At 58.1% G+C, this 18,834-nt stretch overlaps 1 protein-coding gene across 2 annotated transcripts; it reads left to right on the top strand.

The window, feature by feature from the left end:
• SLC44A2 (solute carrier family 44 member 2 (CTL2 blood group)) lies at positions 1–15,782 on the top strand. 2 transcript variants are annotated; one of them, XM_075725253.1, is made up of 22 exons: positions 1–46; positions 5,346–5,394; positions 5,479–5,552; positions 5,779–5,863; positions 6,185–6,269; positions 6,406–6,528; positions 6,641–6,701; positions 6,965–7,088; positions 7,695–7,778; positions 8,174–8,286; positions 8,493–8,624; positions 8,969–9,068; positions 9,216–9,308; positions 9,572–9,656; positions 10,000–10,262; positions 10,335–10,429; positions 10,927–11,030; positions 11,436–11,509; positions 11,740–11,810; positions 12,018–12,106; positions 12,504–12,588; positions 15,487–15,782. In XM_075725253.1, the coding sequence occupies exons 1-22, from the start codon at positions 1–3 to the stop codon at positions 15,591–15,593; spliced, it is 2,142 nt and encodes a 713-aa protein (XP_075581368.1). In that variant the 3' UTR covers positions 15,594–15,782. The 2 variants fall into 2 exon arrangements, with proteins under 2 accessions (XP_075581368.1, XP_075581369.1); XM_075725254.1 differs by lacking the exon at positions 1–46 and adding an exon at positions 2,939–2,975.
• Positions 15,783–18,834: the final 3,052 nt, after the last annotated feature.

The raw sequence follows: 18,834 nt of genomic DNA, 5'->3' as shown, positions 1-18,834 counted from the left end.
ATGGGGGGCCAAGCCGCGGGCAGGAAGGAGCCGGACGGCGCTTACGGTACCGGGCCCGGGCCCCCCCCTCTCCCCCGGGGCTCCCCCCCGCCCCCCCAGCCCCGGGGCCGGGCCCTTTGGGGGTCCCTGCAACCCCCCCGCAGCCTGCCCGGGGACCCCCGGGGGTTTGGGGGGTCGCAGGGTGCGGTGCTGGGGGACCCCCGGGGGTTTGGGGACCGCGGGGGATTGGGGGGCCCAGGGTGCGGTGCTGAGGGACCTCCGGGGGTTTGGGGGTCCCAGGGGTGCGGTCCTGGGGGACCCTGGGGGTTTGGGGGTCCCAGGGTGCGGTGCTGAGGGACCCCCGGGGGTTTGGGGACCCCGGGGTGCGGTCCTGGGGGACCCCCGGGGGTTTGGGGACCCCGGGGTGCGGCGCTGAGGGGCCTCCGGGGGATTGGGGGGTCCCAGGGTGCGGTGCTGAGGGACCCCCGGGGGTTTGGGGGTCCCAGGGGTGCAGTCCTGGGGGACCCTGGGGGTTTGGGGGTCCCAGGGTGCGGTGCTGAGGGACCCCCGGCGGCTTGGGGGTCCCAGGGGTGCGGTCCTGGGGGACCCTGGGGGTTTGGGGGTCCCAGGGTGCGGTGCTGAGGGACCCCCGGGGGTTTGGGGACCCCGGGGTGCGGTCCTGGGGGACCCCCGGGGGTTTGGGGACCGCGGGGGTTTGGGGGTCCCAGGGGTGCGGTGCTGGGCGACCCCCGCGGGTTTGGGGACCCCAGGGTGCGGTTGCTGAGGGGCCTCCGGGGGTTTGGGGGTCCCAGGGGTGCGGTCCTGGGGGACCCCCAGGGGTTTGGGGACCGCGGGGGATTGGGGGGGCCCGGGGGTGCGGTTCTGGGGGACCCTGGGGGTTTGGGGGTCCCAGGGTGCGGTGCTGAGGGACCCCCGGGGGCTTGGCGGTCCCAGGGGTGCGGTCCTGGGGGACGCCGGGGGTTTGGGGACCCCGGGGTGTGGTGCTGAGGGATCTCCGGGGGTTTGGGGGTCCCAGGGGTGCGGTCCTGGGGGACCTCCGGGGGTTTGGGGACCGCGGGGGATTGGGGGGCCCGGAGTGCGGTGCTGAGGGACCCCCGGCAGCTTAGGGGTCCCAGGGCACGGTCCTGGGGGACGCCGGGGGTTTGGGGACCCTGGGGTGCGGCGCTGAGGGGCCTCCGGGGGTTTGGGGGTCCCAGGGGTGCGGTCCTGGGGGACCCCCGGGGGTTTGGGGACCCCGGGGTGCGGCGCTGAGGGGCCTCCGGGGGTTTGGGCGTCCCAGGGGTGCGGTCCTGGGGGACCCCCGGGGGTTTGGGGACCCCGGGGTGCGGCGCTGAGGGGCCTCCGGGGGATTGGGGGTCCCAGGGTGCGGTGCTGAGGGACCCCCGGGGGTTTGGGCGTCCCAGGGGTGTGGTCCTGGGGGACCCCCGGGGTTTGGAGACCCTGGGGGTTTGGGGACCCCAGGGGTTTGGGGGTCCCAGGGGTGTGGTGCTGGGAGACCCCCGGACTTGGGGACCTCCCGTTTTGGGGACGCCCTGGGCTTGGGAACTGCCAGGTTTGGGCACCCCCAAGGGTTTTGGGACCCCCTGGTTTGGGGACCCCCGGGCTGGGGGTCCCCTGGGGGTTTGGGGACCCCGGGGGTTTGGGGACTCCCAGGTTTGGGCACCCCCAAGGGTTTTGGGACCCCCTAGGCCTGGGGACCCCCTGGTTTTGGGACCACTGGGCTTGGGAACCACCAGGTTTTTGCACCCTTGGGGGTTTTGGGGACCCCCCAGGTTTTGGGGACCCCCAGGTTTGGGGACCCCCTGGCCCCCCCCACGCTGAGCAGACGCCGTGCCCTGCCTGGGGGTCCCGGCACCCCCCTGCCTGCAGCGCAGGCAGGGCGGGGGGCTTTGCTTATGTTTTGGGGGGGGGGGGGGGGGGGGACACCCATGCATGGGGGGGGGGACTGGGGGGGGCCGCAGGGCTCCGGGGGCTTCGGCTCGCCTCGGCGGGTGCCGGTGCCAAACCCCTCCGGGGCGGCCGTGGGGTCCCCGCCGTGGGGTGGGGGTGGGGGGGGGGGTCCTGGTTGAGCCCGGGGGGCTGCTCCGGTGAGGGGGTTGCAGAGGAGGGGGACGCCGGCGCTGCGGCCCCTCCCCGGTGGGACCCACGGCCTGGCTGGCCACCGGATCCCCGATATGTGGGGCTAGGCGGGGGATGCCGCGTCCCCGCCGGTTTTTCTGGGTGGGGGGTCCGCCCAAGCCCTCCCCGGGCTCGGCTTTTGTTCCCGAGCCGCTTCGGTGGGTGTAAATCCCGGCTGCCCTGACATCACCGGCAGCCTATGAACGCCGGCAGCGACGCCGCGGTGCCGCCCGGCCTCGACCCTCCGAGCCGCGGCCGTGCCGGGCGGCAGCGTTGCTATTCCTGACGGCGAGCCGACGCGCCTGCTCGGTTATTTATTTATCGCCTAAATATAACCCTGGGGTGGGGACGGGAAGCTCGGCAACGCCGGCAGCGGGGGCATCGGCAGCAGGGGCATCGGCACCGGCGTCAGCCGACCTCGTGCCTTTCGCTGCTTGAAACCGGTTGACTTTTGCCACCGGCATGCTCCCAACCTCGACGCCGTGCCGGGTTTGCCGGGCCCGAGCGCCGGTGCCGGTGCCCACCGTGCCAAATCGGCGGCGGCCGGGGCCCGCCGTGGTTTGCAGCGGCCGGTGTTCTGCCAGGCCAGCAAAGCAGCTGGGCACGGAAGGTTTGCGGTGAAGCGGCTGCACCTTTAAAGCCGCGTTTGCGCACCGTAAGGGTGGGTTTGGTTGGTTTGGGTGGTTTTTTTTTTTTTCGGCGCGTTTAATTGAAGGCGGGCGACGGCACACCCAGGGCGGCGCGTATGGCGAGGGCCGCGGCGCGGGGGCCACCACGCGTTTGCTGCGGGCCAGGGGCCGAGGCCGGAGCGCTCGCCGGCATGGGGGGTCCCGGGGAGAATTTCTACGGCAAACACGGTAAGGGTTCGGCACCCGCTCGTCGCAGCGGGCTGGGTGCGGGGGTCCCGTGGGCGCTACCGGGGCGCGAGCGCCGTGGGTCGGGGAGCACCGTCGGCAGCCGCTCGCCGCGCCGCGGGATGGAGGAAGTTAAAAGGTCGAGAGGATTAAAGGAGAGAAAAACAAACCCAAAATGGAAAGGAGAAACCAGGAAAGAAAAAAAAGGCAAAACAAAGCAAAAGCAAAAGCAGCTGCGTCTTTGCCGCGTTGGGTTTTTCCCCATCCGTTGGGGGCCGCGGTGCCGGGGGGCCGCGGTGCCGGGGGGCCGCCCTCGCCGCGCACACCGGCACAACCAGCGCGACGGCGTCGCTGGCGCCGGCGGTTAATCCGTACCGACTGGGATAAACAGGTTCCCATGGTGGCGGGTTCGTCACCGCGGCCGGCACCGCAGTCGCTGCCCAAGCCGGCTCTCCCGGCCTTCGGGGGTTTTTTTGGGGGGGTCCCCTGGGTTTGATCCTTCCTCCCCGTGGCGGAGTTTTGGGGTGCGGGCTCTTGGAAAGGGTGGGATGGGGGCGCGGGCTCGGCTGCTCCGCGGAGATTAGGGATCAGGCGGGCTGGGAGCGGGGCGCTCCGCGGGGAGCCGCCCGAAAAATGCGTGCCCAGCGTGGGGCTGCTCCGAGCCCCCCAAAAGGCACCCCCAAAGCAGCCGTGTCCCTGCTATGGGGCTGCTCTGAGCCCCCCAAAAGGCACCCCCAAAGCAGCCGTGTCCCTGCTATGGGGCTGCTCTGAGCCCCCCAAAAGGCACCCCCAAACAGATGTGCCCCCAGCATGGGGCTGCTCTGAGCCCCCCAAAAGGTACCCCCAAAGTAGCCATGTCCCTGGTACCAGGCTGCTCCGAGCCCCCCAAAAAGGCACCCCCAAAACAGATGTGTCCCTGCCATGGGGCTGCTCCGAGCCCCCCAAAAAGCACCCCCAAATCAGTCGTGTCCCTGCTATGGGGCTGCTCTGAGCCCCCCAAAAAGCACCCCCAAACAGCCATGTCCCTGCTATGGGGCTGCTTCGAGCCCCCCAAAAAGCACCCCCAAATCAGCTGTGTTCCCAGTACCGGGCTGCTCTGAGCCCCCCAAAAAGCACCCCCAAAGCAGCCGTGTCCCTGCCATGGAGCTGCTCCGAGCCCCCCAAAAGGCACCCCCAAATCAGCTGTGTTCCCAGTACCGGGCTGCTCCGAGCCCCCCAAAAGGCACCCCCAAAGCAGCTGTGTCCCTGCTATTGGGCTGCTCCGAGCCCCCCAAAAGGCACCCCCAAAGCAGCCGTGTCCCCAGTACCAGGCTGCTCTGAGCCCCCCAAAAAGCACCCCCAAAGCAGCCGTGTCCCTGCCATGGGGCTGCTCCGAGCCCCCCAAAAGGCACCCCCAAAGCAGCCGTGTCCCCAGTACCGGGCTGCTCTGAGCCCCACAAAAAGCACCCCCAAACAGCCATGTCCCTGCCATGGGGCTGCTCCGAGCCCCCCAAAAGGCACCCCCAAATCAGCTGTGTTCCCAGTACCAGGCTGCTCCGAGCCCCCCAAAAAGCACCCCCAAAGCAGCCATGTCCCTGCCATGGGGCTGCTCTGAGCCCCCCAAAAAGCACCCCCAAAGCAGCCGTGTCCCTGCCATGGAGCTGCTCCGAGCCCCCCAAAAGGCACCCCCAAAGCAGCCGTGTCCCCAGTACCAGGCTGCTCTGAGCCCCCCAAAAAGCACCCCCAAAGCAGCCGTGTCCCTGCCATGGGGCTGCTCCGAGCCCCCCAAAAGGCACCCCCAAAGCAGCCGTGTCCCCGGTACCGGGCTGCTCCCACAGCCGTGCCGGGGGCTCGCGCTGACGCTGCCCGCGCTGGCCGAATTCCCACCCTAAAAATAAAGGCAAAAGGACGTTGTCGCGTGTGCCGGGCAGCAGCCGGGACCGCGGCGGGTCCCTGGGCCGAGCCGTGCCGCCGGCTGCCCACGCCGCGCCGGGGCTCTGCGGGACCCGAAACCCTCCGGGACCCCCGAGCAGCGCCGCTCCCAGCCCCACTCTGTCTCCGCCGCTTTTCCGTGCTTCCGAGGGATTTCGGGTATCTCGGGCAGGCTTCCCGGAGCAGCAGAGAAACATTTTTGGAGAAAACTGTGTGGAAACCGGTTTTCCAAGGGAATAATTGTTTCCACGCTTGGAAAGCAGAGGCACAGATGGAGGAAAATGGCATCTGGAGATTATTTTCCTCCCCATCCCGCTTATCCCGAGGCTTTTGGTTTAAGCCTTCCGCTCCCTCTGCTTCTCTTTTCGCGTGCGGCGAGGAGAGGAGGAGGAGGAGGAACCCCTTCCTCCCATCCCAACCATCCCGCAAATAGTTTTTTCTGTTCCTCCTTCGTGTCCGCAGGGTCGCCGCAGAAATACGACCCGAGTTTCAAAGGTCCCATCTACGATAGGTAAGCGAAGCCTTTCGGCAGGCGCCGGTTTCGGCGGTGCCGCGTCCCGTCTCGCTTCCCTGACGCTCCTCTTCCCGCTGGCAGGGGCTGCACGGACATCGTCTGCTGCGTCCTCCTGGTCATCGCCATTGTGGGCTACGTGGTGGTGGGCATCGTGGGTACGTACCGCGGCGGCGGGGAGGGGTCCGCGCAACTTTTCGGCAATAAGGGAAAGCTTGGCTTGCGGCCGGCTCGGTGTCCGCGCCGGCAAAACGCCGTGCCGAGGGGATTCGCGTCCTCCTGCTCGTCCGGATGGGGACGGGGGTCTCGGGAGCGGCGGGGTGGGGGAAAATAAGGGCGCGAGGGTAACCACGGCCACGTTGTTCTGCCTCTCCCCCCGCTCAGCCTGGACCCACGGAGACCCCCGGAAGGTGATCTACCCCACCGACAGTCGCGGGCAGTTCTGCGGGCAGCAGGGAACCCCCAACGAGTACGTGTCCCGGCGAGCAACGGGGAGTCCGTAACTTTGGGGTGTTGCACCCCACCGCTCCGGGATGGGCAGCTCACCCTGCCCGTGCCGGCTGCGGGGAGCGGCAGAGACCCTGCCCGCTCCCAGGAGGTGCGGAAAAGCACCGTAGCAGCTTGCAGCAGCTGTTTTTTGGGGGGTTTGGGGTTTTTTGGGCCCCTCCACGCCGCGTGCTCCCCCTTCCCCTGGGCGCAGGGATGCGGATGCTTCCCGTCGCCTCTCCCAAGGCAGACGGCTCCCCGAGCTGGGTTTTTTTTCTTTTTCTTTGCCTGGTTTGCTTTGCAGGAAGAAACCTTTCCTCTTTTACTTCGACATCGTGAAGTGCGCCAGCCCGCTGGTGCTGCTGGAGTTTCAGTGCCCGACCACGCAGGTACCGCGCCCGGCCAGGCACGGCTCCCCGACGTTTTGCTTTTCCTCGGGAAAGCTCCGGTTTGCGGCATCCCCGCGGAGGGGGCTTGCGCCTTTACGTGCAGCCCCCCGGCTCCACGTCCTCTTCTCCCATCCAGATCTGCGTCAGCAAATGCCCGGATCGGTTCATGACGTACCTGAGCGCCTATGGCTCCCAGGTGCCCGCCGAGCTGGAGTACTACCGGCACTTCTGCGTCCCCGAGTTCAAAAACCTGCAGAAGGTGGGTTGCGGGGAATCGGCGTTTTTTCCGTCAGCCCCAGCGACGCCGGCGTTCCCTGGCGCGGTAATTCCTGCCCAAAGCATTGACGTCCAGCTTGCCTGTCCCCATCCAGGGTCCCATCGAGGTGCTGAAGGACAAGGAGTGCCCGGCCATGATTATCCCCAGCACCCCGTGTACGTCTGGAGGGCTAACGAGCTGCGATGAGCTGATTAACGAGCCCGCTCGCTTCTGTCGTGGTTGGGGGAAGCGGCCGCTTCGCGGGCTGGCTGTCGGGATTTTTTTTGGAGGGGGGTGGGAGGCTCCTGTTTGGGGTTTCTGGGGATCCAGTGTAGGTTTGTGACCGCAGGGGAGGAGGTTTGGGCTCGTTTCCCCCGGGGAGGGTTGGACAAGAGCGGCGGAGGTTTGCGACGCTGAGTTTCCCCCTCCTCTCGCTCAGTGGTGCGGCGATGTTTCCCGGCCATCCAGGCCAAGAAGGGCGTCATCATGGTCGGCAACAAGACCAGCTACGAAGACGGCCGTGGGCGCCAGAGGAACGTCACCGAGCTGCTGGAAGGGGCCAAGTGAGTCCCCGCAGCCTTTCGCACTTGGGCAGGCACCGCAGTTGGTCGGTTGCTTCGTCTTTGCTGGGGTGATCCCGAGAGCGAGCGCTTGCGGTGATAACAGCAACACGGCGGGTACGCGACCGTACCCGGGGGAGCCTCTTAACGAGCTGCTTCGTTATTGCTGCTTCACCCAGAAGAGGAACGTTTGTTTGGTTTTATCGGCCGGCACTTCTGCGCTGTGTTCTGTTTACTGATTTATATCATGGAAGAGCCTTGAAAAGCCCCAGCATGGAGCCCGGGTCCTGCGTTCGCAAGAAATCCTGCACCAAACCCCGTATTTTGTGTTTTAAATGGGAGCTCGAAGGCAGGACGAAGGGGAAGCAGCAGCGTCTGCTTGAAGGAAAACAGTGCCAGGAAATTGGCCTCGGTCATGTTGAATTTCCTTGTTTTCAGGGAGTCTGGCGGAGGGCTGTTTGGCGGGGGAGGACAAGGGGCCATTGAGGCAGTGCGAGTACAGGCAGCGGGCGCGGGCAGAGCCTCGCTGGGGCTGAGAGACCAGGCTGATGCTCCTCCGCTGCTTTCTCCCGGCTTCTGCTTCATTTGTGTTTTATTTTTGTATTCCAGAAAAGCAAACGTGGTCCTGGAAACCAGGCAACTGGCCATGAAGATCTTTGAAGATTACACGGTTTCCTGGTACTGGATAATAATGTGAGCAGGGGCCGAGCCGCGCGTTACAGCCGTCCCTTCCCGCAGGCAGCAGGATCGGAGCCCACGAGGGCTGATGCTCGGCCGTGCCGGCCACAGGCTTGGCACCGCGCTAGAATGTGGGGCAAAGCACATGAATTACCAATTTTTTTTTTTCCCCCCCTTGGCTTTTGCATAATTTCCATTTAAACAAAACGAGAGATGGTGGAGGGTGTTTTGGAGCAACTTTACTTGAGCTCACACTCCGTCCTCTCTGCCATCAACGATTCCCATTTTTAAGGCTGCCCTGGTGTTAAAGTTTGAGAAAGGAGAGAGGCCAAGCTGACCGACGGAGGAAAGCGGTGGGCAGGGGGAGGCATCGCCTGTTTTTTTGAGACGTTGTTGCCTTCCTCCTGCAGAGGCCTCGTGATTGCCATGGTGGCTAGCTTAATCTTCATCGTCCTGCTCCGCTTCCTGGCTGGGATCATGGTCTGGGTGATGATCGTGATGGTGATCCTGGTGCTGGGCTACGGTGAGCGAGTGGTTGGAGCTTCTCCCTGCTTTCCCCATTTTTCCTTTCCCTAACTTAAGTGGGAGTTGCACAAAGAAAGTTCATGCAGTGTCCTTCCAGGTGTCTTCTACCTGAACGTCGGCATTGGTGGGGTTGAGCAGAGGCTGCCAGCATCTCGGTCTCCGCTTTTCAGTGCAAATGTGACCATTTTCTGCTTTTCACCACAGGAATCCTCCACTGTTACATGGAATATGCAAAGCTAAAAGGGGAAGCGGGTTCTGACGTCTCCCTGAAGGACCTGGGATTTCAGACGGACCTACGCGTCTACCTCCACCTGCGGCAGACGTGGCTGGCATTCAGTAAGTCTCCATCCTCCTCTGGACAGGGGATGGGACACGGTGGATGCGCCCTGGTCCTTTGAGGGACAGGGCTTGGGGAGAGCACGGAGGTTTGGGGTCTTCTCGGTCTCTTCACGGCCCTTTGCAAAGGCTTGAGCTAAGGAGGGTGGTTTTGCTTGATGCCGCCTCTGCCACGGGACTGAGCTTACGGACAGGGTTGCTTTTCCACGTGACCCGCGGTGCCGGATGTCCCCTGAGGAGCGTTCGGTGCCGCGACGGATCTGCTTGAGAAGGCAAAGGCGGATGGTGGCCATCGGGCACTGTCCCTGCCCTTGCGCTACCCGGGGCTCCCCTTCTCCTCCCAGTGATCATCCTGTGCATCGTGGAGGTGGTGATCATACTGCTGCTCATCTTCCTCCGCAAGAGGATCCTCATCGCCATCGCGCTCATCAAGGAGGCCAGCAGGTCTGGGTGGCCCCCTCGTGTCCCCAGGCAGAGGCGGCTGTTGTCACCCGTCGCAGCGGGAGGACTTGGGGACGGCCGGGCTCCAGCCGCTGAGATCCTCCCATTGCTGTGAGGGTTTTAACCGGGTTTTAACCATCTTCTCGGCAGGGCTGTCGGTCACATCATGACGTCTCTGCTGTTCCCGTTGTGCACCTTCTTCCTGCTGTGTCTCTGCATCGCCTACTGGGCCAGCACTGCCGTGTATCCTTTCCTCTTCCTCTTCCCTGCACCTCTGCTCCTGGGGAAGGAAGCTGCTCAGAAATCAAAGGTCTTCCAGGGTGCTGAACATCTTACAGGATTAGCGACACATCCGTTTGCAAAACCGCCAGCCTAAGTCTCTAAGTTTAACTTAAAATAAAGCCCAAGGTAGAATAGCGATCGCAGGAGGCTGGTGAGAGCAAAAGTGAGTTAGGATTCAGGTCTGGGGTTTGCAAAATCACGTCTCCTTAACTGTTGCTCTGCAGTTTCCTCTCCACCTCCAACGAGGCAATCTATAAGGTGTTTAGCGAGACTCCGTGCCAGTTTTCCGGGCAGACCTGCAAACCGGAGGTGAGGACGCTGGGAAACTCATATGAATGCTATGCTTAATCTGTCAGAGATAAGATTGTCTGTTACGTGAGAAATATTCTGGTGGCTGTTTAAGCCTGCAAGCTCTTCCAAGTGAAATTCTGCCTTTCTGAACTTGTTTATGTCACGTCGTTGTTTTTCTTCAAGCTATTGTGTGCGCAAAGCTGACTTTTCGGTCTGAGCAAGCGCTACCAGGCGAAAAATTAAGCAGGATAACGTCTTTTGAAAGTCGAGATTGGTTTGGGTTGACCAAAAGGTGCTGTTGGTCTGCCCTGCGGCGCGTCTCCAGCCGTCGCAGCGCATGAGCATCTGCCATCCTCTCTAGACCTTCAACATGAGCAACGTCACCAAGCTGTGCCCCGACGCCCAGTGCCTCTTCACGTTCTACGGGGGCGAGACGGTGTACCACAAGTATCTCATCGTCCTCCAGTTCTTCAATGTCTTCATGTTCTTCTGGCTCGCCAACTTCGTGATCGCGCTGGGCCAGGTGACGCTGGCGGGGGCCTTCGCGTCCTACTATTGGGCCTTCAAGAAACCCGATGACATGCCTGCCTTCCCCCTCTTCTCCGCCTTCGGCCGCGCGCTCCGGTACGTCCCTCTCGAGGAGGGCTTGCGAGCTTCTTGAGGTTGTCCCCTTCTAACCGGAGCCATCTTTCCCAGGTACCACACCGGCTCGCTTGCCTTCGGCTCTCTGATCCTCGCCATTGTCCAAGTCATCAGGGTCATCCTGGAGTATCTGGACCACAGGTTAAAAGGTACCGAAGCTGGAATGGCAAATGAGTAGACGAACGAGGTTGGCTGCTTCTGTGTTCCTTGGTGCCAGAGCTCGTGGCTAATGTCCAGGGGAATAATTTCAGTATTTCGGCAGAGAATCGAGATTTTCCTTTTAGGATCCCATTAGTCGTCTCTTCCTCCAAGAGATGTTTCACAGGGCAGGAGCTGAAGGATGAGCCACAGCTGCCGGGCTAAGTCAGCCGGTGCTGTGTCTCTGTACGGGTGCCAGGGAAGTCTGTGTCTGGCTGTATGACTATTGATCATGAAACATAAACAGCGAGCAGAAGCGTGGGAAGAGCATGAGAGGCTCATTCCGCTGTCTGCAGCAGTATTGGCCTCCCAGGGAGGCTGAAAACAGGGCACGGGGGGGAGGCTGTGATGGGGCAGTGGGACGTCGCGTTAGGGACCTCGAGGTTGCTTCTGTAAGAGAGGCGTCTCTCAGTTTGGCCGCTCACCCACTCCCATGGCATTCCTCCAGCTGCAGATAATAAGTTTGCCAAGTTCCTCCTGAGTTGCCTGAAGTGCTGCTTCTGGTGCCTGGAAAAAATTATCAAATTCCTCAACAGAAACGCGTATATCATGGTAAGAGTCTCCCAGCGTTAACGCCCAAAGGGTCGTGACTATGGGGGGATGGGGGGTGTCTTGGCGCACTTGGAAATTTCTTTGGGTGGCTGTTGAGAGCCGTGTCTCCCGATATCATGGAAAAACAAAGCTTTTCAGTGTTTCCCAGCCGTTTTGCTGGAAAGCCTTGATCTCAAGCAGTGTCACTTTGACTTTGGGAGGGACCTTCTCAGAGATACCGGGGTGGGGGGATTCAGCTCTTGGTGTCCGCAATGCCTGACCTGTCAGTGGATGAAGCAGCACTTCCAGGGTGGGATTTATCTCTTTTACTCAAGGATGGGATTAATTGCACCCGCTTCTCAGCAGCAAATTCAGCGCGGCTCTGTTTCTCTCTTCTCTGCCCCTTTTTTCCGGGACCCCCTCTAGATTGCCATCTATGGCACCAACTTCTGCACTTCCGCCAGGAACGCGTTCTTCCTGCTGATGAGGAACATCATTAGGTGAGATGCTGGTGGGTGCGGGGGCTCTGCTCTCGACAGCAGACTGGGTGATTTCCAAGCCCTTCTTGCTGCCAAAGATCAACCCTGATCTGCCTGCCTCGTTTTCAGGCTTTCATGGCATTTTATGCCATGTTTGCAATGCGTGTGCACATTGGCCGCCTCCTCCCACGCTTCCTTCTGAATTTGGGGCGAGGAGCGGATGCGGATGTTCATCTCTCTCTTGTTTCCAGGGTGGCTGTTTTAGACAAAGTCACGGATTTCCTCTTCTTCCTCGGTAAACTCCTCATTGTGGGAAGCGTTGGTAAGTGCTGGGGACTGGAAGTTTCTCCTCGGGGTGTACGGCTGCTGTAGGCTTTCATAGCTTGTTACGCCTTCCCAAAACTTCCGCTCTCTTCACTCTTCCCACGAAACCGTTCCTTTCCGTCCCATTTTACATCTTCCCTGCACCCATTTGCTGCCTGCCTTCTGCCCTGCATCCCACAGCAATTTCCATCGTTTGCTTTTCCAGGAATCCTTGCCTTCTTTTTCTTCACCCAGCGGATAAAGCTGGTCCAAGACACAGCGCCGCCCCTGAATTACTACTGGGTCCCTATTCTGGTGAGCTTCTTTCTCATCTTTTGGTGAATTTAGAAGTGATGGAAGGAGAGCGTTAACACAAATGCCTTAAAAACACCCCTCCGCTCACTGCTTCTGAAGGACCTTCTTTGTTGAAGGTCTTTTCTCCGTCGCCATCGAAATAAGCCCTTTGTTTCAGCCAGCCGCAAAGAGGCGTCTTGCCCTTCCCGTGCTGCCTAGATTGGCCTCTGTCCACCATTGTTGCCAAGGCCTTTTGTCCTGAATCGGGCTGGTCTGCGCAGTCCTGCCCCGTTCGCTTCTCCTCCTTTCCCTGGGGAATTCAGGATTCAGCAGGTTTCCTCCTCCCAGCCGAGGGACCAGGGCTTTGTGCTCTTTGCAGATGCCAGGTCATGGCGTGACTACACAATTTTTCTTTCAGACGGTGATCGTGGGCTCCTACCTCATCGCCCACGGGTTCTTCAGCGTGTACGGCATGTGTGTGGACACCCTCTTCCTCTGCTTCTGTAAGTGTCTGGCTTGAAGGGTCCATCTCCTGCTGGGCAGGAGTTTGTGGTAGCAAAACCTCCCTCCCTTTGGGGCTGAACCCCAGAGTCATCCAGATTTGGGGTTTGCTCCAAATTCCCGTGGCCTCTCTGTGTGGTTTTCTCCCACTTTTTCCTCTACCGACTCCCACCTGCGTTCTTACCAGCATCTGCTTTCCCCCTGCCTGCTAGCAATGGAAACCCACAGCCTGTCCTTGGGTCTCCGGCGATCTCCCTTGGTCTTTCTGGTTTGGTGCTTTGGTCTTGGTGGAACCTAACTAAAACTAACTTCAATTTTCCATTTTTTTTCCCCCTCTTTTCTTCTTTTTTTCTCCCCCTCTCCCTCTCGTGTCTCTCTTCACATGTTCTCCATCCTTCATCTCTGCCCTGCCTCTCCCCGGCCCGTCCGCTATTTCTCACTCTTCCCCATCACGGCCGCTTCTTCCTGGGGTTGCGAAAAGGTGAAGATCTGGAGAGGAACGATGGATCTCCCGAGAGGCCTTACTACATGTCCCCCGAGCTGAGTGAGATCCTGCTGAAGGGGAACCTAGAGCCTTCCAAAAGTGCCGATAGCCAAGGCTAGGGGCTGGCCCCGGGAGGAAGGCTGCGTGGCGGGGCCACGGGACGCTCTCAGCCCCCCAGCCCAAGCAGCGTTCTCCTAAGCCCGTGTGTGGCAGCCATGGTGCAAATCTTTCCCCTGGACGTCCTTCAAAGCCTTGAGGGTAGAGGGGCTGCCAATTCCTCAGTGCCCGATGCTGTATCAAATCTACCTTCCTGCCCAATAATGAATATTCTTGTATCGAGAGAACGAACCTAGAGTGTCACCTAGAGTTAATCTGGGGTCCCACATGTCCGGTAGCGCCCGGCAAGGAGCGCTTCGCTCCGGTGAGCGGCTGGGAACCGGCTGGACGCGCAGGGGTGCTGGTATATAGTTGTGTTTCGCGTTGAAGCGGAGATCTTTGTTCCTAACCACCAGCTGTGAAAAGGATGGGAGAGCTGCTCTGCTCGCAGGAGATATCTCGTGTTGCAGGATGGTGGTTTGTGGGGCGGGCCGAGTGGGTTTGACTGCCTGAAAACTGGTCTCTCTGCGGTTTCATCTTTGTTCTGCCCCCAGCAAAGAGCAACAAGCCTCTTTCCTCGCCCGCTCTATGCAAAACAGGGTTGGCGCACTTGAAAAGGTTTCTTTGTGAGATTTGCAGAACTTGTGCTTTTAAGTCTATTGCATGAGCAGCGCCTTTGTCACAAAACAGAGCTCGCCCTTTTCGCAGCCGAAAAAACTCCCGTTTCCTTGCGCTGTTGGTTTAGGGAAGTCGAAAAGAGCCGTTGACAGTTGCAAGCCGTTAAAACTCAGTGGGCTTTTACTCGCAGCATCCCTTGTTTCAAATGGTTTCTCTTGCTGGTTGCGCAGAGGTTTAATCGCTGCAGGGAGGTGGTGGTTCGTCCTGGGAGCTGCCTCATGGGCTCTGCTTTTCCCCCTCCTGCCCCGGAGATGGTTGAGTTGATGGTTTCGTTTCTGCCTGGTCTGGGCTCCTGCGAGGCGGAGGAGGTGGAGCTGTAGTGACTTTCCGAGGCGCTTGCCAAGGGTGTACAGACCCGCAGGCTGGGGCGGTTGTGGGAAGGAAGACGGAGCCCGCGAGGAAGGCGAGTCCCCAAGCCGGCTCCGGCGACTCTGAATCGCCGAGGCTCCGTCAAGGGAAGGCGATGTCCAGAGGAGCGGTGTGAGCGTCCCTGATGGGCTGGAAGGCTACGGGGAACGAGTGCATTGCGCTGGCAGGTGTTACGCCGGGGACGTATTGCGGCATCTCTACGGCTAGATAAATCAGACCAAAAAAATTCAGAAGTTTGCCTGGGAGGCAGCTGGTGAGGGTTACAGCCCCGAAACAAATGGCAGGCAAACACAGGCTGGATCCTTGCCTTGTTTTCTCCTCTTGATAGTCCAGAAATGATCGAGATTTAAAAAAAAAATGCCATTCTGGCTGCACGCAGCCCGGGTAGTCGCGGCCAGAGCTCCTAGTACAAAGCCTCACACAGACAGAGCCCTGTCTTTTGAGTCGTGCCCTCTCAGGACAAAGCTGTAGTGTTAATGCTCGTATTTTCATCACAGAGAAGTACTGAAATCCCTCTCAAAATATCCCAGGGCACTTTCACTCAACTCTGAAGCTGGTGCTTTGTGGGTTGGTTTGATTTTGGGTTGTTCTTGGTGGCTGTGATTTTTTTTTCCAACCACTTCTTGTTAGCACAGCTGCTTTGCTTTGAACGGCGAGAAGCCGAGCAGCATGTTCGGTGCTGGGAATACACCTAATGATTATGTATGCACGGCGTGTTGGCAAGGGCATCGCGCACCCGGCGAGCAGCGCCAACCGAACACTGAGTGAAATTGCTTTGCGCTCGCGTCGCGAGCCATTTTGGCTGCACAAAGAGCAGGGAGAGCCACGCTGCCCCATTTCTTAGAGGAGGGGAATCGCGCTCCCGGCTGGAAGAGCTCGAGGTCGTGGAGAAAACCTCTTTTCCTATGGCACTGTTAAACTTTCCCACTGCCCCCCTGAAGAAAAAAAAGCCCAAACCTCTGCTTTCTTCTGAATAATAGCAGCCTGTTTGTGGAGTGTGGTGCTCCCCATAAAACGGGAGAGGTGTGACTGCGGTGGTTTGTACGGCTGGGGGCATTTAGCCGTGGCACAGGGAGAAAATCCCCCCTGCCCGTGGTGAGCCGAAAGACTTTTATTTCTATCAAAGATAACGATTAGACGGGCAGGACGACTGCTCCTCTAGCATCTCGCTGCCTTTAGGCTCCTTGCTGCATCTGCCGCGACTCCTGCCACGCCAACCTCTGTGTCTGTCCCCCCCCACTGCCGCGCGGCGGGGGTCTGTGTCTCTTTGCAGTGGAAGACCTGGAGCGTAATGACGGTTCGGCCGAAAAGCCTTACTTTATGTCGCCCGACCTGAAAAAGCTCCTGAAGAAGACGAACAAAGGTCAGCCAGACGCCTAGAGCCGGCCCTCGTCCTTTCCGTGCCTCCTCTTCCCGGTCCCATTTCGGGAGCAGAGCTGCGGGATAATGCCAGCACTCGGCATCGTTTGTCCCACGTGGAAATCTCGCTAATGAACCTGAACCGCTGTCTCCTTTAACCCTGCGGCAGGCAAGCAGCAGAAGCGGGGGGGGGGGGGGGTTTGCCAAAGAGAGGAATGGGTTGTTGTTAATGATTCAACCTTAAATCGTCAGGGCTGCTAAACGAAGACCGCTCTAGCGTGTCCGCTTCCGCGGAACGCGTCACAGCTAACGTCCTGTTGGTCCCCAGCCAGCTCAAATACCGAGCTGGGGAGTTCCCGGCCGAATCCTGCCGGCACAGGTGCTTATAAAAGCAGTGGGGAAACGTCTCTGACTTTTGAGGGCAAAGTTCCGTCTTCCAGAGTGTTGACCGACCCCAAAATGAGTTTAATTAGATGCAGTAATTTTATTTTACACTGGTAAAAAAGATGATGTTACCTTCAGGTCAGCTGTGTTCAGCCGTCCCTTAGCGCTCGGGTAAATCCAGGCGCTGCGGTGACCATGAACGCGCTGACGGGTTAAAACAGCTCCTCCGCTTGGTTTTTATTTGCAGCCTCCCCAAAAATATTTTATTGCAGTTGTCGATTCCTACCCAGAGAACTGAAACGTGCTGAGATCGCCTTGCTTCTCTTGGCACCTTTTGGAGACACCTCAGGGGCCGGCTTTGGGGTTGTGCTCAGCACATTTAGACAACTTATTAATTTAGGAAGATGCCAATTAGTGTTCTTAGAGGCACGTGCAAGGGTGAAGGTGGAGAGAAACGAGGGGTTAGCGAGCAGGACTTGAGCGTTAGAGCGCCGTGCCGGGTATCCCACTGAACCAGGGGTTTGTGTTTGGGACAGACAGACGGACGCTCTGTACCATTATTGCATCTTTTTAGGACTGACAGCTTCTACTGATTCCGCCGCCAAAAATCCTGCACTACTTATTAAAAAAAAAAAAAATTTACAGCAAAGCCTTCCCTAACTGTCAAACAAAATGTTTTGCCTGTGTGACGAATTTTGGAAGACCCCACCCGCAGGCATGGGAAAGGAGTAATGTATATATCTTTTTCCTTTTTTTTCTTTTTGTTAATATTAGGTAATTTTAAGCAAACCAAATGACAAACAACAGGTTGCCTTACCTCCTCAGATGCCATGGCGTCGCCTGGACTTGCAGCTGACTGCCAATCCTAATGGGAAGGTTCCAGACCTTTGGCAGGTTCTGTCAGGAGAAAAAGGGGAGGTTTTTGAGAAAGAGATTAAAGGGGGGGTTAACTATCACTAAACCACAAATATTAAACCTAAAAATGAAATTTAACAGAAGTAAAATACCTCCTCTGATGCGCACAGCTGCTGAAGTGTCCTTTGAGCGACAGGAGGCTCGCCCAGATATATCCACCACCACAAACTGTACTTTTGGGCACGTAATTTGTTTAAAAATAAGTGCACTGAGGCTTTGGTGGTCAATTTAAACAGCTCCCAAAGCACAGGGGGGGCAGTGGCAGCAGGAGGCTTGTGGGGTCACATGCACCTTCCCGCCTTACCAATTGCAAACTCTATCACAAACGTTTGCGTAGCCACGTTTAATTTGTGCTGAAGGATATATTTTGCTTCTTTTATACATATTTCTTAGCAATCTTTAGATCCCTGTAGTATTTTTGTAAGATACAAGGAACGTTTTCTATCTCAATTATTAAATGGTTTGGGGGTTTTGTATATTTTGCTTTTAAATAGTTGTTTCAGTTCTGTAGCCGTTATTTCGATCTCTTCCAGTACTATTTTTGTGACAGATTTTTTGAAATATCTACCTGGCAGCACGCTAAGACGCAACTGCCCTGGCCCAGGGCGGCACAGCACCGCTGACGTCTCCCTAAGCTGACCGCAGGCACGGATCTACGCTTGCCGGAATCAAACGCCATCGTTTCTCTAAAGCGCCTTTCTCCTCCTATCTCGATGTAGCCGATCAAATGCTCGGGGGGAGAGCTAAAAAGAAAAGGAGAAGGGAGAGCTAAAAAGAAAAGGAGAAGGGAGAGCTAAAAAGAAAAGGAGAAGGGAGAGCTAAAAAGAAAAGGAGAAGGGAGAGCTAAAAAGAAAAGGAGAAGGGAGAGCTAAAAAGAAAAGGAGAAGGTAAAGCTAAAAAGAAAAGGAGAAGGTTAAAGCTAAAAAGAAAAGGAGAAGGTTAAAGCTAAAAAGAAAAGGAGAAGGTTAAAGCTAAAAAGAAAAGGAGAAGGTAAAGCTAAAAAAAAGGAGAAGGTAAAGCTAAAAAGAAAAGGAGAAGGTAAAGCTAAAAGAGGAGAATCCTCTTGGTTTGGGATAGGGGGTAAGTGGGAATAATTAAGGGAATATATTCAGTTTACAGCTATACTAGCACCTACAAGAAAATATTTTCTGCAGCTGGATGCTGGTCTTGAATTGTTTTAATCTTTTCCTCCCCCATCCTCGTGTAGGTTTTGAGGTGATTTGGTTTATTTCCTGTTTGAGATTTTTGTGTAGAGGGTAAGTTTACTCTCGCTCCTCAACTTCAGCTCTTCTCTTTTGATACCAAGACACTTTGGTTGCGGAAACGCTGTCCGAAATAGCAGAGGACCATCGGTAACTCGACTTATTTGCATTAACAGCCAATATATAGTAGAAATTTTTAGGTCTGGAAATACAAATGTTGAACTAGAGAATAAATTTAGCAAAAGGTGTTGTCTGGGCCGTGGGGTTAGCTCCGCTGCCTTCTGTAAACTCGGTACTTGAGGAGCAGAAGCGGGGATTCCTGTTTCCAGTCAGCCAAAGCAGCGGCTGACTTTTCACAGCTGAAAACTACATGCGCTGCGCTTGCCGAGAGCTTCAGAAAGCAGAGGCGCAAATCTTCCAGTAAATGCGGGTTTTTGGGGGAAAAATCAGAGCCACTGCGGGTTTTTTTTGGGAAAAATCAGAGCCACTCAGGCGAGGGCAGCTGTCCAGCGGGATTTTAGTGCCTGGAAAGGCTTCACTCTGTGACTTGTCTGTTTTCTTTCTGCAAGCGTGGACCGATCAATGCACTTGGAGCACGTCTCCCGTGTAAAGCTGTGTATTTAAAGGCATTAATTTGTCTGTCTTTAGGAATAATCACGCTCTTTTCTGTACCCAGATGCAACTTCTGTCCCTATAAACCGCGCATGCTCCGAATTGTTCCCTGAATCGGGCCAGGGCAAGTTAAAAAAAAGAAAAACTAA

The sequence above is a fragment of the Pelecanus crispus genome, chromosome 27, assembly GCF_030463565.1.
Source record: "Pelecanus crispus isolate bPelCri1 chromosome 27, bPelCri1.pri, whole genome shotgun sequence".
NCBI lineage: Eukaryota > Metazoa > Chordata > Aves > Pelecaniformes > Pelecanidae > Pelecanus > Pelecanus crispus.
This window is presented reverse-complemented; position numbering and strand designations above follow the sequence as displayed.